Raw genomic sequence first — 14179 nt, 5'->3', positions numbered from 1 at the left:
CCCCTTAACGATTCCACCACACAAACACCACCGCCATGGGGACCAAGCCTTGAGAGAGTGAACTTTCAAGGGATAATCCATAGCCCTACCATAGGAGGAGATGAGATTTGAATTCAGGTCTGCAAGCTCCAAAGGCCTGGCAGGAAGCAAGCAGTCATTGACTTGTCCATCACCAAGACTTGACAAGCCTCTCCCTTTCAGCCTCAAATCATATACAGGCTTCTTTTATACTATTACAGGTCTGTTAAGGACCTGGGCCATACAAGTGCCCTCCCTGGTCAGGTGAGGTGACTCCCCACAAGAGCCTAACATCCCAACAGGCAAGCATCTTTGTTCCAATGATAGGTGTGAGTCAAGCTGTCCCTGACCTTTCCCAGCAAGGGGCACCCTTAGTCTATTGCTGGTACAACTTAATGTCTGCAATTCTAGACAGATCTTGGGCAAGCATTACAATGCTTCCTTTAAAAACGGTGGCTAGAAAATGAGAGAGTTGGCACAAAACTAAAATGAAGGCTTCCTAACTAGATCTGCTACACTCAAACCCATTATATTGAAATCATCATAAAATTCACACTCTTCCAGTCCCTAGAGATGACAGCTTTATTCGGGAGGAGATGAGCAGAACCATGACTTCATGGACCACAGTGCCAAAAGCTTAGCTCAACACTTCTCTAACATTTTTCATACTCTGAAAAATTACTGTAGATCCCAAGGAACTATTGTTATCTTGAGTTATATCTATCAATATTAACAATTTTTGAGTTATATCTATCAATATTTATTCTTTTAGAAATGAAGGCTGAAAAAATTAAAAATACTTGCTCATTAGTTCATTAAAAACAATAAACATAGTGCATGGTAATACAAATCTTTTAAGGAAATAATTATATTTTCCAAAACCAAAATATTTAGTCAGAGGGACATTGCTTTGTGTTTTTACAAATCTCTTTAATTCCAACTTAACAGAAAACATCTGGATTCTTGTGTTTCTGTATCCAATCTGTTGTGATGTCAAATATCATGGAGATCCCTGGTGAGCTTGGGAGTAAGAGTGAGAAAGGCAAAACATAGCATCAACCCAACGGGTCCCTCAAAAGGACCTCAGAGACATTGGGGTTCCTGGACCACACTTTGAGGACCACCAACTCAAAGAGTGTGATTGTCCTGTGAGACAGAAAGTTGTCAGGAACAGTGGTGATTTTCAAAAGGAGTGATGCCCCAACTCCTGATGCCATGAGACAAGACCCTAAGACAAGTGTGGGTACATTCAGGCAGCAACTTAACCTGCCCTTTAACCCCTTGGCCTCCTGCTGAGGCATTCCAGCGAGGGTCTGGCTAGAAAGATGTTACCTTTCCATGGCACCCACCCATCTGGACGATGAACTCAAAGCCCAGGAAGGACTTGGAAGAAGATAGAGAGCTAATCCCCAAATCCACTTTGTTCTGAGCTCAGGTGGGTTGGAGAAAGCTTAGCTCATGAGAAGAAGGGGCCAGGAAGCATCTAGCCAAACCCTAAAATTGCAATGGCATCTTGGATGGCAGTTATGCCAATAATACCAAGGTGACAATAATGATATATAACTAATAATGTATTAGGCACTACCACCAATTGAGCACTTTGAGGCAGGTGGTGAGCCAAGCACTTGATATAAATCTTTTATTATTAATCCCTCCCAATCAACTCCTGGAGATAGCTATTATCCTAATCCCCCTTTTATAGAGAAACAGAGCAAGGCAGGAAGATGCAAAGTTATCCATCAAAATCACAAGTCTCTATTGTGGTTGACCTGGAATTTGGCTTCACTTCTATCAGGTTCCAAGAACTCTCCTGATGCTCGACCTTACTAAGTGGGAAAATTGCTGACAGTGGAAATGTCACCATTGGAGGACCAAAGGCACACGTCTCCTGCTGGGAAAAAAGGCTGTTGCCACACTCGAGCAGCGTTACAGTTTCCCATGGAGAGAACATGAAGACAGACTGGACTCTGCTCCTAATGTAGACAAGCTCCTAGAGGGCTGAGATGAATGGCTCCAGGGACACAGCAAGACTTAGGGGAGGTAGGGAAGTGGGGAGCTGAGGCAACCACAGCCTTCAGAGCATGGTTCCCCAAGGTTCAGGAGTCCTCTTGCACCCTTCCCAACCCACTTCCATCCGTGTAAACCAGTAAGGACCAAGCCAGCTTGGCACTGTTGCCACCAGCCGAAGTTCGGCACCGCTGCCTCCTCCCCCATAAAAACCATGCCCCTTCGAGGCTCTGCCCCTGGTCCTCTGCAGCCCTGCTGCCTATGGGACTAGCTGGCACAAGGCCCACTTTCACATCCCACGCCTTCTGACCTCAGCCTCTCAGAGGTGCAAGAATGTCCTGTAAACAAGCTCTATCGCCCCCACTCCATGAAAAAACAAAAGGGGAGACTGAGTGAATTCCATTGCAAAGCATCCTCCCTTCTCCGGAACCAGAGGCTCCAAGGAGTTCAGCTTTGCAGGCGCTTGCGCTTTTGAATTTGCGTGCAGACGAGCACAAAAGACCTAACCGGATATACCTGTTCTTTCCCAATGACCTGAGAGCCTGAAGTTTATGTTAAGCCTTGGGTTATGACAGAGCTTGCACGCAAGGCTCTGCAGCTCCCTCCCACAGGCGATTCGGAGGTGGTGGTGTGGAGGACAGAGGAGCCGCTCTGAAGTGACAGCACATAATTTAAATCCTCCTAAGCTTTCCAAGCATTCAGACTGTTCCCTCCCCCTCCCCGCCCCCCAGCATATCACCTAAGTGATTTGTTCTACTCCGGCAAGAAATGTCTGATTGGAACCATACTCTGTTAAGCCCCGGAGTGAAGCTTAGCCAGTGTGTGGCTAGACAGCTGACAGCTGAGGCACAACAGACCCCCCAGCCCCTGTGCTTCTTAGCCAGGTCATGATCGGAGAGGCTTTAAACAGAGTCCTCATGTGTCTGTCCCGGACCCCATCACTCACAATTGGCTTTGCTTTTGCTGAGAAAGTTTGCAGAGAATGTTGCCTGTGCAGCCCCAACATCCCTGAACTCACCCTGAGAGGCCATCACACCTCCAACCACGGCTTGCCCTTCTCTGAGATACAGGACAAGGTGTTGCAGGTGAGCAGGTAGAAATACAGACATACTTCAGCGGCAGCCCCCTTAATCAGTCAGGTGCAGGACCCAACACTGCTTTGCATCTAACGGACTTCGGATTTGAGACAAGGGACTTTAAGACAAGGGACTTCTCTGCACTTCGGTGAGCTCATCTGTAAAATGGGTGACATTTGCAGTTTCGAAAATAGTAATTGAACTATCATGACCAGTATTACTAGTATTTCTGAGGACTTTAATAGCCATGCAATTCCTTTAAGATTCTTAGTTTACAATATTTTCTCTAATGACATGATTCGAGGAAGACTGTAGCATTCTGACTGAGTAAGGGTGTTCTAAGCCCACCTCACCCTCTTCCATTATCTCACTTCCTCTGAATCCACAATACTGCCATGGGCTCCACAGCCTGCCTGAGGCTGTACTTTCACTCAATAACTTCTGGGAAAACTCTTACCCTCGACTTCCCCTCCTTCATGCAGAACCATTTCAACACCAGGGCTGCCTTGGCCTGTAGCTCCACTGATCTCATTCTGTCTCAAGTGATTCCAGTCCATCTCCTCAGGTCTAGTTTTCTGTATGGCCTCCTCTGTCTTCCTTTCTCCACAGGGCTGGGACAGAAGTGCACCACATAGGGTCAGAGTGCCAGCTCCATTCTCCAAGAATGCTCCTTCATGCTGGTCCTCAGGAATGGTTAGGGCACAATAACTAACTTTGACCGTTTCTTCGGGAAAGGATTAAACTGGTAAACATGTGACCATTGGAGGAGGTGATGAGACAATTAGAGTATGGCCTTGGAAGACCCTTTCATTTCTTAAAAAAAAAAAAAAAAAAGAACTTTCTTACCCATAAATGATACTTAACATATGCTGTGGCCAAAAGAACTGAGGATTGTACATTTCACTTCTCCCAAGCTCACAAGGCAGAGATGGGGCGTGAAATTACTTACTAGGAGGGGGAAGTCTGTAACTAAACTGAGAATTCAAAGTGTGTGCTATCTTTTTTCTCTGAGATGAACATTTAAAAAAAATGGCATTATAGCAGGTCTTCAGAAAGAGAGAAGGAAGAGAGGCTAGTGAAGACAGGGGTTAAATAAACTTTGAAGATACGAAGCCAGTAAAACACACTGCCACCAGTGCAGAGGGCTGGGGGCGGGGTGCATAGTGCAGTGCGGTGTGGAGGTGTGACACCTCGGGTCTCACAGGGAGAAGCAACTCTGCACTGCCCTTTCCCCCAAGCTTAAAGGAAGAGAAAGGGTCAGCTCTGGAGCCTTGGTTGTTTGTCTTAAGGCATTTCAGAAATGTTCATGAATGTGCCAAAGCTGGCTTTAGAAGGTAAGGGAGTGAGTGGGGACAGAAATGGCAGTGGGAAGCTGGGGACCCCCAGGACCTGTGGAGTGTGCACTGCCTTGAGTGGGCAGAACTCTGCTGGTGTGGATGGACCAGAGCAGAGAGATGCAAACACCAGAACAAGGTTGGGAGAGTCAGAGACACATGACCAGTGCGGAGGGTACATTGCTTTCCTTTCTGAAAGGGAAATTTGTGCTGAGAAGTATTTTAGGGGATGAAGGGAGCCTCTGTCCCCACCTCCATGCCTGGAAGGTTTCTAATTATCTGATCGTAGAATTCCCCACAGCAATTTCTACAGTGACTCTGACAGCCTGTGAGTAAGTGTCCTTTCGACTGCTTTAGATAAATGTCTGTCTTACCAGTGCTGGGGAAATTAGCTTTGTTTGCAGAATTTCACAAGTACCTGTGGTAATGGAATGCTGCCAAGGTGTATCTAGGTGACACAGGAGAAGTGACACCAAATCTGTGGGATTCTAAGAGATAGGTAGTTCCTAATCTCCCAAAGAGACCTTGAACCTAAATAAAGAGGAGGAGGGAACATTTACCTCAGAAAGTCACAGCAACATCAAACACCTTATTAAGGCTCTAACTGCTGGAAAATTTAGCCTTGAAAATTCGTGACCAAAGATGTCCACACAGAGTCTGCCGGGGAATGAGTCAAACATGAGAGCATACAGAACAAGTGAGTTCAGCCAGCTTGCATGCAAAATTCTACCACCAGTGGTTCCCTCCAAGAAACAACAACTTGGAGAATAGCTCCCTTGCTATATGGTTAGTCAAATGTAAGAAACTCCAGACCAGTGAGGTCACAGGTGTCAGGTCTCAAACTCAGGGGCAAATGGCTAACTGAGATGCCCATTAACGTGAAAGCAAATGCTAGCAGCCAGGTTTTTCCAGCATCCCTCAGTCTCTGTCCATTACAGGATCCACCTGGCTGGCAAACCAGCCCCTACCCTGAACTCTTCAGTGCAGACACTGGATTCCTTTCCCCCAGCAACTCCAGCCCCTATGGAACAGCCATTTTGGCTGTGCCACTCTCTTGGCCAGTTTCTTGGCTCGGGCAGCTCCTCTCCCCCATCTCTTTCCCCTCCCTCCTCATCCCGACTCAGCTCAGGGTCATATTCACTGTGGACTCTCCCAGGCGTCCCTGCCTCTAATTATGCTCTCCCTTTTATCTGCAATAAACCCTCTTCTCCAGCATACCTAGGAGCAGTAGTGTCTTCCTTTATACTTCTTTTTTTATTCAACAGGGACATCCAAGTGTACACAGAGAACAATCTCAGAAACACAAAAGATTTCCTAACCTATCACATCCATCGTGCATGGTGGAGACGCTGGACCAGCTGCAGCATTATGTCAGGTAATGTCTTGACTCTGATGGAATTATATGTTCATTCATGGTGTGTGTGTGGGGGGGGCGAGGCTATCTTAGATTCCAACCATTTATTAACAGCAAATTGTGAAGGAAAAAACGGGCTGGTGTGTTGACCCTGTGAAAGCAGTAACAGTTTCTAATTTCCACCCGCCCTCTGTGGCATGTGATACATTTCAGAAACTCACTTAAAATTGAGAAAATAAGCCGTTCCTTAAGTAACACAAAACAGCTCATTTATGAATCTAAGAAGATTAAAGAATATGGTTTTACTGTGTTTGTTTAGAACCCGTGCCAAACTTTTTTTCTCCCAGAAGCACAAATCTGATTTTTCTTTTCTCAGGAATAAAGAAAGAAAGAGAGAAAGAAAGGAAGGAAGGAAGGAAGGAAGGAAGGCCTTTAGCAGAACCATATATTTTAAAAAGAGGGGGTTTCACAATGAGACTGTAACACCCAGAGATCTATCTCGACAAGTAATTTACCTTTGTTTTGAGAGTGGGGTTTTTGCAGTCTATTGTGTGTTCCTTTGGGATTGATTCTTTTTTACCATTACATCATTATTATTAGAGTTCTGTATGACTTAATATAACAAATAAGACCATTCTCCAACTAGTTGTTTATAATCTCATATGATTTAATTTCCACAAGAAGTCTTTTAGAAATGAAATTTCAACCATGTTGCTTGGAACTTTGCAATGAGTTTCTACTGGGTTTGTAAGAAAATACAACCGTCTTCTTTGGGCCCAGGTCACCTGGACCCTGGCCACCCGTCACTGTAACTGCTCTCCAGCTAGATTGAGTCCCGTTATAGTGCCTTAAACATCACAGTGCTGTCTCACCTTAACTGGACTTGCTGCTCTCTTGTCTGGAACATCTCTCCATGGTCTTTTCACCACTGCACCCATCACGTATTTCCTGTCCTTTCTTTCTAAAGAGGTGCCCCACATCCACCCCATTGCTGTCTGTCCTGTCACCTCTCTTATTACCTGGCACCCATTGCTAGCTTCTCATCTTCTTTCTTGGTTAGGTTATATCTGTGGGTTTGGATATGTTACAAGCATGTCTCCCAAAGGTTTGTGTTGCTAGCCTGGGCCTCTATGTGCACAATTTAATAGTACTGGAATTGTTAAGAGGGAGAACCCTGTGGGAGTTACTTAGATCACTGGGGTATTGCCCCCAAGAGAATCAATGCCATTCTCATGGAGTCTGTTCACTCCCGTGAGAGTGGGTCATTACAGGAGGGAGAGTAGCCTGTCCTTCCAGCCCAGCTCTCCACCTACTGAGAGATCTCCTCCACACAGGATCAAGGCCTTGCACTGCCTTTCACCAATGGGTCTTCATGAGAGCTAAGCAGAAGGGGCACTATGCTCTTAGACCTCCTCTCCCTCCACCCCTAAACTATCAGGGCTTTCTTTGTCAACTTTGGTATTGATTTTAAGTGACAACTACTAACTAGAAATCCATGCATCATGGGGAAAAATTTGGTTCAAGAAGGTACCAATCAATCAATCAATGTCACCCACTGTAGACTCTTAGACAAGGTGAAGTCAGAGAAAATGTGGTGTGTGTGTGTGTGTGTGTGTGTGTGTGTGTGTGTGTGTGTGTGTGTGGTATAGTGTGCGTATGTGTAGTGTGTGAGGTGTCCATGTGTCTGTGTATGGTGTGTAGTGTGGTATATGTGGTTTGTGTGGTATGTGTGGTGTGTGTATATGTAGTGTGTGTGAGGTGTGTGCATCTGTGTTTGTATGTGTATATGTGTGTAGATTTGAAAGTAGACAGATAAGTTGATGTTCTCTATAGTGTCTAACTTTCTTTTGTTAAATTTTGAAATCAAAATATCAGCTAAGCATGTCAAAAGAGGAAAGGACATAGAATTAATTCTAAATAAAAAGGTTTAAAAGAATTAGTGTAAATATTAAGAAAGAATGTAGATGTGTGTGATAAGAGTAAATGTTTCCACCTGGCATTGGAGGCACATGCCTTTGATCCCAGCACTCGGGAGGCAGAGGCAGGTGGATCTCTGTGAGTTCAAGACCAGCCTGGTCTACAAAGTGAGTGCCAGGATAGGCTCCAAAGCCACAGAGAAACCTTGTCTCAAAAAAAAGGGGGGGGAGAGAGAGTAAATGTTTCCATTTAAGCTGTGCATCATGCATTTAAAATGAGACAGCTGTAATGGGAGAGGTTTCCCGATACTTGAGATGGAAACAAAGTGATTTTCTCTTTCTGGAAGGTGGTGTCTTTGACCCTATAAAGAACTTGCCATGTTTAAGATATATAAACAACAATATTCGATAAAGTATTTATAATTGATAATAAATAGCTGTAAAGTACCCGTGATGGCTAATCTTCACTGTCAACCTAACTGAATTTAAAATCTCCATGGGAACACATTTAGGGGTATGTCCATATGGTTTTCTCAAAAAGGTTTAATGGAAGTGGGAGGACCCACCCTGAACGTGGGACGAACCATTGATGGACAGAGGCCTCAGACTGAATTAAAAAGAAGAAAATGAGCTGAGAAGCCACGTTCATCTCTGCATCTTAACTGTGGTCACAATGTGATTGGCTGCCCCACACCCCTGGCTCCAGGACTTCACTACTGTGGTGGACAATATCCTCAAACTGTAAACAAATAAACCCCTCCTTCCTTAAGGTGACTTTGTGTGAACATAAGTTTCTGTCTAGCCCAGTTCCACTCTCCTTCAGTCCCAAATAAACACACAGAGGCTTATATAAATTATAAACTGTTTGGCCAATGGCTAAGGCTTCTTATTGGTCAGCTCTCTCTTAATTATTAACCTATTTCTATTAATCTATGTGTCTCTACGTAGTCTTAGCTTACTGGTTAATGCCCAGATGTTCTACCTTCCTGGTAGCTATATGGTGTCTCACTCAAGACCCATTCTCTGCCTTCCTCATTCCAGCCTTCTCCTAGTCTAGTAGCCCCAACTATACTTCCTGCCTGTCCATTGGCTGAAACAGCTTTATTCATCAACCAATAAGAGAAACATATATTCACAGCATACATAAGTACATCTCCCATCAACTTTGTCAGATCCTTTGTCATGGAAGTAAGAAAAGCAGCTACCTTATCACCCAAATATTCAGCCATAAGAGCAATAAATTAGAGATCTCAATCAAGCGGGATCATTTGTAGCTATGGAAGATGCTCCATATTATTGGTATGGGGAGGCGACTGTAATGAGGGATTGCACCAAAGAGAATGCAACTTTCAAGCAGTGCAGAGTAAAACCCACGTTTCCATCATTACTTATATGCCTGTACTTTAGCATAGAGAAAGAGAAGAAAAGATGTCTACCCCAAAGTCAAAGTGGGAATCTCTCGTTCTCTTATTTTGGATTGGCTGAGATGCTCCACAATAGGCATTTTAAAGAAGACAAGTGGAAGGAGGGTTATGCCCACCTATGTGGGGCTTGCTCCTTCTTTCTCCTTCAGTTTATTTTACACCTTATTTGTTGAATCCATTAGCTCGGTGCCCCAGAGGCTCTGAAAGGTCAGTCACAAGACTCATACAGGGCCAGGGTTGCTAAGCTTTCACCAGCAATCAGAATTGAAATTCTATCTATCTATCTATCTATCTATCTATCTATCTATCTATGTATCTATGCATAAAGGGGTGGTGGGTTTGGGGTGGCATTGAAGGTCTTATTTTCCAGGCAGTGATTACAGTACAGAAACTGATTTCCTCTCCATGAAGCCTGACGTGAGCACTTGTGGAGTTCCTGCCGCATGGCAGCACTATGCAGGGTGATTTACATTTAAGAGAATCTTGCTAAATCCCTGCAATCACTCTACAATCATAAAATTGTTAGCTTCATTTTATGAAGAAGGAAAAGGGGAGGTGCAGCAGAGTTACAGGACTTGTATATGACACAACACAGTGTTCTCAGGAGGAGGAACAAAAGACAGCTCAGTTTTGAGCGATTCACAGTAAAGTATGTGCTTGCATCAGCAACCAGTCTGCTTGGCCCAGCACGATACCCACTGAAGACTAGTGGTTGCTTTCTAATCCATACAGTGGGTGGGCACACTGTCTGTTGGGGGGGCACTTGGGGACGTGAACCTTGATCTGAGTAAATTTCCACTGTGGCTACTGTTGGTATATTTGCCTTTGAAATAAACGGCATTCTCCTTGCAAGAATGACCCGCTGTCTTGTCTTTATTCAATCCTCAGATTCCCTTGCCCGAATCCGTGAAAAGTGTTGTAACACAGGCGTTACAACCCTGTGCTTTTCAGTGATGCCCACTGCTCAGATGGTCCCATCAGGGATAAAGACCTCACTTCATCTGAGATTGCATTAAGTATGCTGGACCATCCAGGCCAGAAGAACAAGATGTCTGTGCAGTATTCTTCTCTCCTAAGAAGTGGGTTGCAAAACAGGCCATATATTTGAGTGATTTGGAGAAGCTGAAGCATGAAGAAAGGGGACAGCTACCTTCTTAGCATTTAATGGAAGCAACAAGTGATTGAGAGTGAAAGGGGAGAGAACAGACAGATGGAAAAAACTGGAGGTGTGATTTACACAGGCTGTAAATACCTCAGGGGGAGTCAGAAGAGTGAGCAGATGACTAAGAGTATTTCTTGAACTTTTCAAAAATAATTTCCCTCCTGTGAAGTCAGTAAATATATATGTGTTTTAATCTTACATGTATTATTGCTTTTTTGCACATAAATCTGTGTATCACACACAGGAGTCCTGGGACTTCAGGGATTAAACTGCCCAACTGAAAGAGCATCCTGATCATTGGCCTGTCCACTACTACTTTGTTCCTCTCTAGCTTAATTTTTTAAAATTTCTACTTAAGTCACCTCCCCTGAAGTTACCTTGAATCCCAGGAATTACAGAATGGACCACTTAGCATCTTCATGACAAAGGACCTTGTCAAACAGCAGCAGTCACAGGGTAGACCACCCTCCAAATATGGGTGATTACCCAGGATGGTGAGGCTGTATCCTGGAGCAGGTGGAATCATTTTGTGAGGGTGAAATTGTTCCCCTCAAGTGATGACCAAAGTCCTTACAGAACAAGAAAGATAACAGTCAGCCAGACCACCGTTCCCACCTTCCTGTCTACTAAACATACCCCCAAACCCCTCCTGTTTCTCTTTTTCCTATTAAAAACCTCAGTGATTTCATTAGTACTTTAAAGCAACTTGGGGTCACTGGGCCCCTTTATCCGTTATTTTCTACACAGCCACATTGATTACATCTCTTTTCTCTGCCTCTCAACATTGCTTATCCTTTTACTTAGCACATTGGAATCCAAGGCCAAGCCTAGTCTGTCCGGGCTCCCCAAGTTGCAACTTTTGCTTCCAAACTCCAATAACACTCTGTGGAGCCAAGTAAGAGAAATCATGCCTTTGAGTGTTAGCAACTTGCAGAAAGTTGACACTAGACAGAAAGACTGACTGGATCCACACGGCTGCTAGGATTTCTGTTATTCCAGAGACATTTTTATTTCTTTCCACTTTGGCTGACATCATCTATGTCCCACTATCCAGTGAAGCCAGGAAGTGGGTGTTTGAATTCATAGGTCTTTAGCATAAGATACCTTCAGAGTCTTCTCCCCAACACACACATTGGACTTTTTTTTAAAATTCTTATTATCTGAGATCTTTAGGGGCTATTCTAGCCTTATGCTTTTAAAAAATAAAACTAGAAAATTTGTAGGAATTTTAGTTAGTTTCTTGTTTCTTTGTCAACCAAATAGTAAGAAGAAACACAAGGTATGTTAAAGAGCCAGGGTGTTTGAGAGACTTCTAATTTATGTAACCATGGAAAACACCAAGTCTGTATTATCAGAAAGATCTGTAGGGAGACCTTGTAACAATCAACCAATAATCAAGAAAAAATGAAGGGGACTAGAGAGATGGCTCAGTTGTTAAGACCACTTGCTGCTCCTGCAGGGGACCCAAGTTCAGTTCCCAGAACCCTCATAGTTCATTCACAACAGCCTGTAACTCTAACTCCAGGGGATCCAGTGCCCTCTCCTGAACTCCAAAGATAGCTCACATATTCCTACACAGATAGATGTACACATGACTGAAAAATAAAAATAAATATTTAAAAAGTAAAAAGATGATGTATTAGGGCTGAAGAGCTGGTTCAGTCAGTAAAGCTTAAGAGATGCCCAGAATCCACTCAAAGCTGGGTGTGGTGGCTGGCATCTATCATCTTAGCTCTGAAGGGTGACAGACAGGTAGAGCCCTGGAACTTGCTAGCTAGTCAATCTAAGCAGTCAGGGTGTCCTCAACTCAGGAAAGACCTTGTATCATATATGCAGATAGCATCAAGGAAGACCTCTGGACATTGGCCTCTGACCTACACACACACGCTGTGTCCCTGGGGCACTATGGCCGGAGTGAGCAGCAGGTGCAAAGAAGAAACAACCCTGAAATGGGTCATTGAATTTCCATTGATATTTTACAATTGGAATTATCTTGTCAAAAATTAAGAAGACAGGCAAAGATGCTTAATCTTTTAAGTTAAAAATTCCTTAATTTTTTTCCTCTGGTACCACTACTACAATTTCCAGGGCAATATACCTGATGTAATGAAAAGAAAAAGGAAAGGTTACAACAGATGAAAGACCTTAGAAGCATGCATCTAATCAACGCTGTGCTGCATGGATCAATGGCCGCACCTTTTGCAGACCGTGGCTATGACAGCCCTGACAAGACGGTTTCCTGTTTAAGCTGCAGTTACCTTTCTGAGTGTGGATCGCCCTTCCTCCTGTGACAGAGTTTACAGTTCCTCTACTGCATTTGGGACGACTGTCTCAGGGTAACTGCAGCTTTCCGGACAACTCCTCAAACTGTAGCCCTTTCCTGCCGTTTTTAAAACCTTCTGCTACCAAACCCACCACTTCCACTACCAGATCCATAGCCACCACCATCGGGACTGCCTGAGCTACTTCCACCAAAACTGCCCCCTTCATGGGTCCATAAATTGATTGCTATTGTCCACTATGATTTCCAAAGTCATCATAGTTCCTACCATCACCATAGTTACCTCCACCATAATTTCCTTCTTCACTGTAACCATCATACCCTCCACCACCGCCACCATATCTACCACCTTGGTTTCCATATCTTCGTCTACCACCATAGCCTCCTCTACTACTGTAACCATGACCACACTATAGTTGCTACCATCATCTCCAAATCCATTGTGTCTGCCATCACCACCTCCATAATTACCTATACTGTCACCACCTCCACCAGCATAGTCTCCTCTTCCACCAGAGTTTCCACCATTGCCAAAATTAACTCCATCACCTCCACAGTTTCCTCCATGACCACTCTGTGATCCAGCAGACCACATCTCTTATTTAGAAAGCGCCTTTTCCATGTCACAATCATGCCCATTGACAGTTGGTATTTCTTAACAACAATGTGCCATGATCATCGAAAGCCGTAAAAGCAAGCCCTCTTATTTTCCACTCTGCCTGTCTTCCAGAACTTTTATGGTTTCAATGTCACTATACTTTGCAAAGTAGTTTCTCAGATTATATTTTTCTGTATCTTCTTTAATACCACCAACAAAAATTTTCTTCAATGTTAAATGGGCACCAGAATTTACAGAACCCCTCTAGAAATGGCTGGCTTTGTTTCCAGCACACACCCATCAACCTGTGTGGCCGAGCACACATCGCAACAACCACCTCTTCAATATATGAGTGAGTCACAAAACCAAAACACCTGGAACATTTTGTTTGGGGATATCTCATTATCACACAATCTTAAGTGTCCTCCATTTCTCAAAATGTTCACTTAAGCTATCATTTGTGGTCCCAAAGCTCAGATTGCCAATAAACAGCTTCCTCAACTATTCTGGTTCCTTTGGATCATGGCCCTCCATTTGAGACCGATTTGCCTCTTACTCTTTTTTTGTTTTTAGAAACAATCGTTTTACATATCAACCCCCCTTCTCTCTCCCTCCCATCCTCGAATGCCCCCTACCAACTACCCCAACAAACCCAAGGATAGTAAGGCCTTATATAGGGGATCATCAAAGTTTGTCACATCATTTGGGGGAGGGCCTAGGCCCTCCTCCATGTATCTGGGCTGAAATAGTAGCCCTCCATAGGGAATGGGCTCCCGAAGTCCATTTGTGCACTAGGGATAAATCCTGGCTCCACTGTTAGAGGTCCCATAGACTGCCCAGGCTTCCTAACTGGCACCTACATTCAGAGGGTTTGGTTCAATACAATGCTGGTTCCCCAGGTTTATGACTGGGGTCTCCATGCTCTTACTAGGTCAGGTCAACTGTTTCTGCAGGTTTCTCCAGCACAAACTTGACTTGTTTCCTCATCCCTCCTCCCTCTCTACAACTG

General features: G+C 44.1%; 1 protein-coding gene and 1 pseudogene across 1 annotated transcript in view; one reads left to right on the top strand and one right to left on the bottom strand.

The window, feature by feature from the left end:
- LOC118239146 overlaps positions 1-8474 on the top strand; it is a 9981-nt gene extending 1507 nt beyond the window's left edge. The window contains exons 4-7 of the mRNA XM_035447599.1: positions 967-1033; positions 4306-4435; positions 5701-5810; positions 8247-8474. Of these exons, the coding sequence (XP_035303490.1) occupies positions 967-1033; positions 4306-4435; positions 5701-5810; positions 8247-8335 (396 nt within the window). The 3' untranslated portion in view covers positions 8336-8474. The remainder of the gene's footprint in view (positions 1-966; positions 1034-4305; positions 4436-5700; positions 5811-8246) is intronic.
- Positions 8475-12680: 4206 nt separating this feature from the next.
- On the bottom strand, positions 12681-13704 carry LOC100757232 (annotated as a pseudogene).
- Positions 13705-14179: the final 475 nt, after the last annotated feature.

This window comes from Cricetulus griseus, chromosome 7 (assembly GCF_003668045.3).
Source record: "Cricetulus griseus strain 17A/GY chromosome 7, alternate assembly CriGri-PICRH-1.0, whole genome shotgun sequence".
Classification (NCBI taxonomy): Eukaryota; Metazoa; Chordata; class Mammalia; order Rodentia; family Cricetidae; genus Cricetulus; species Cricetulus griseus.
The sequence above is the reverse complement of the archived record's forward strand: the minus strand, read 5'-3'. Positions and strand labels throughout refer to the sequence as shown.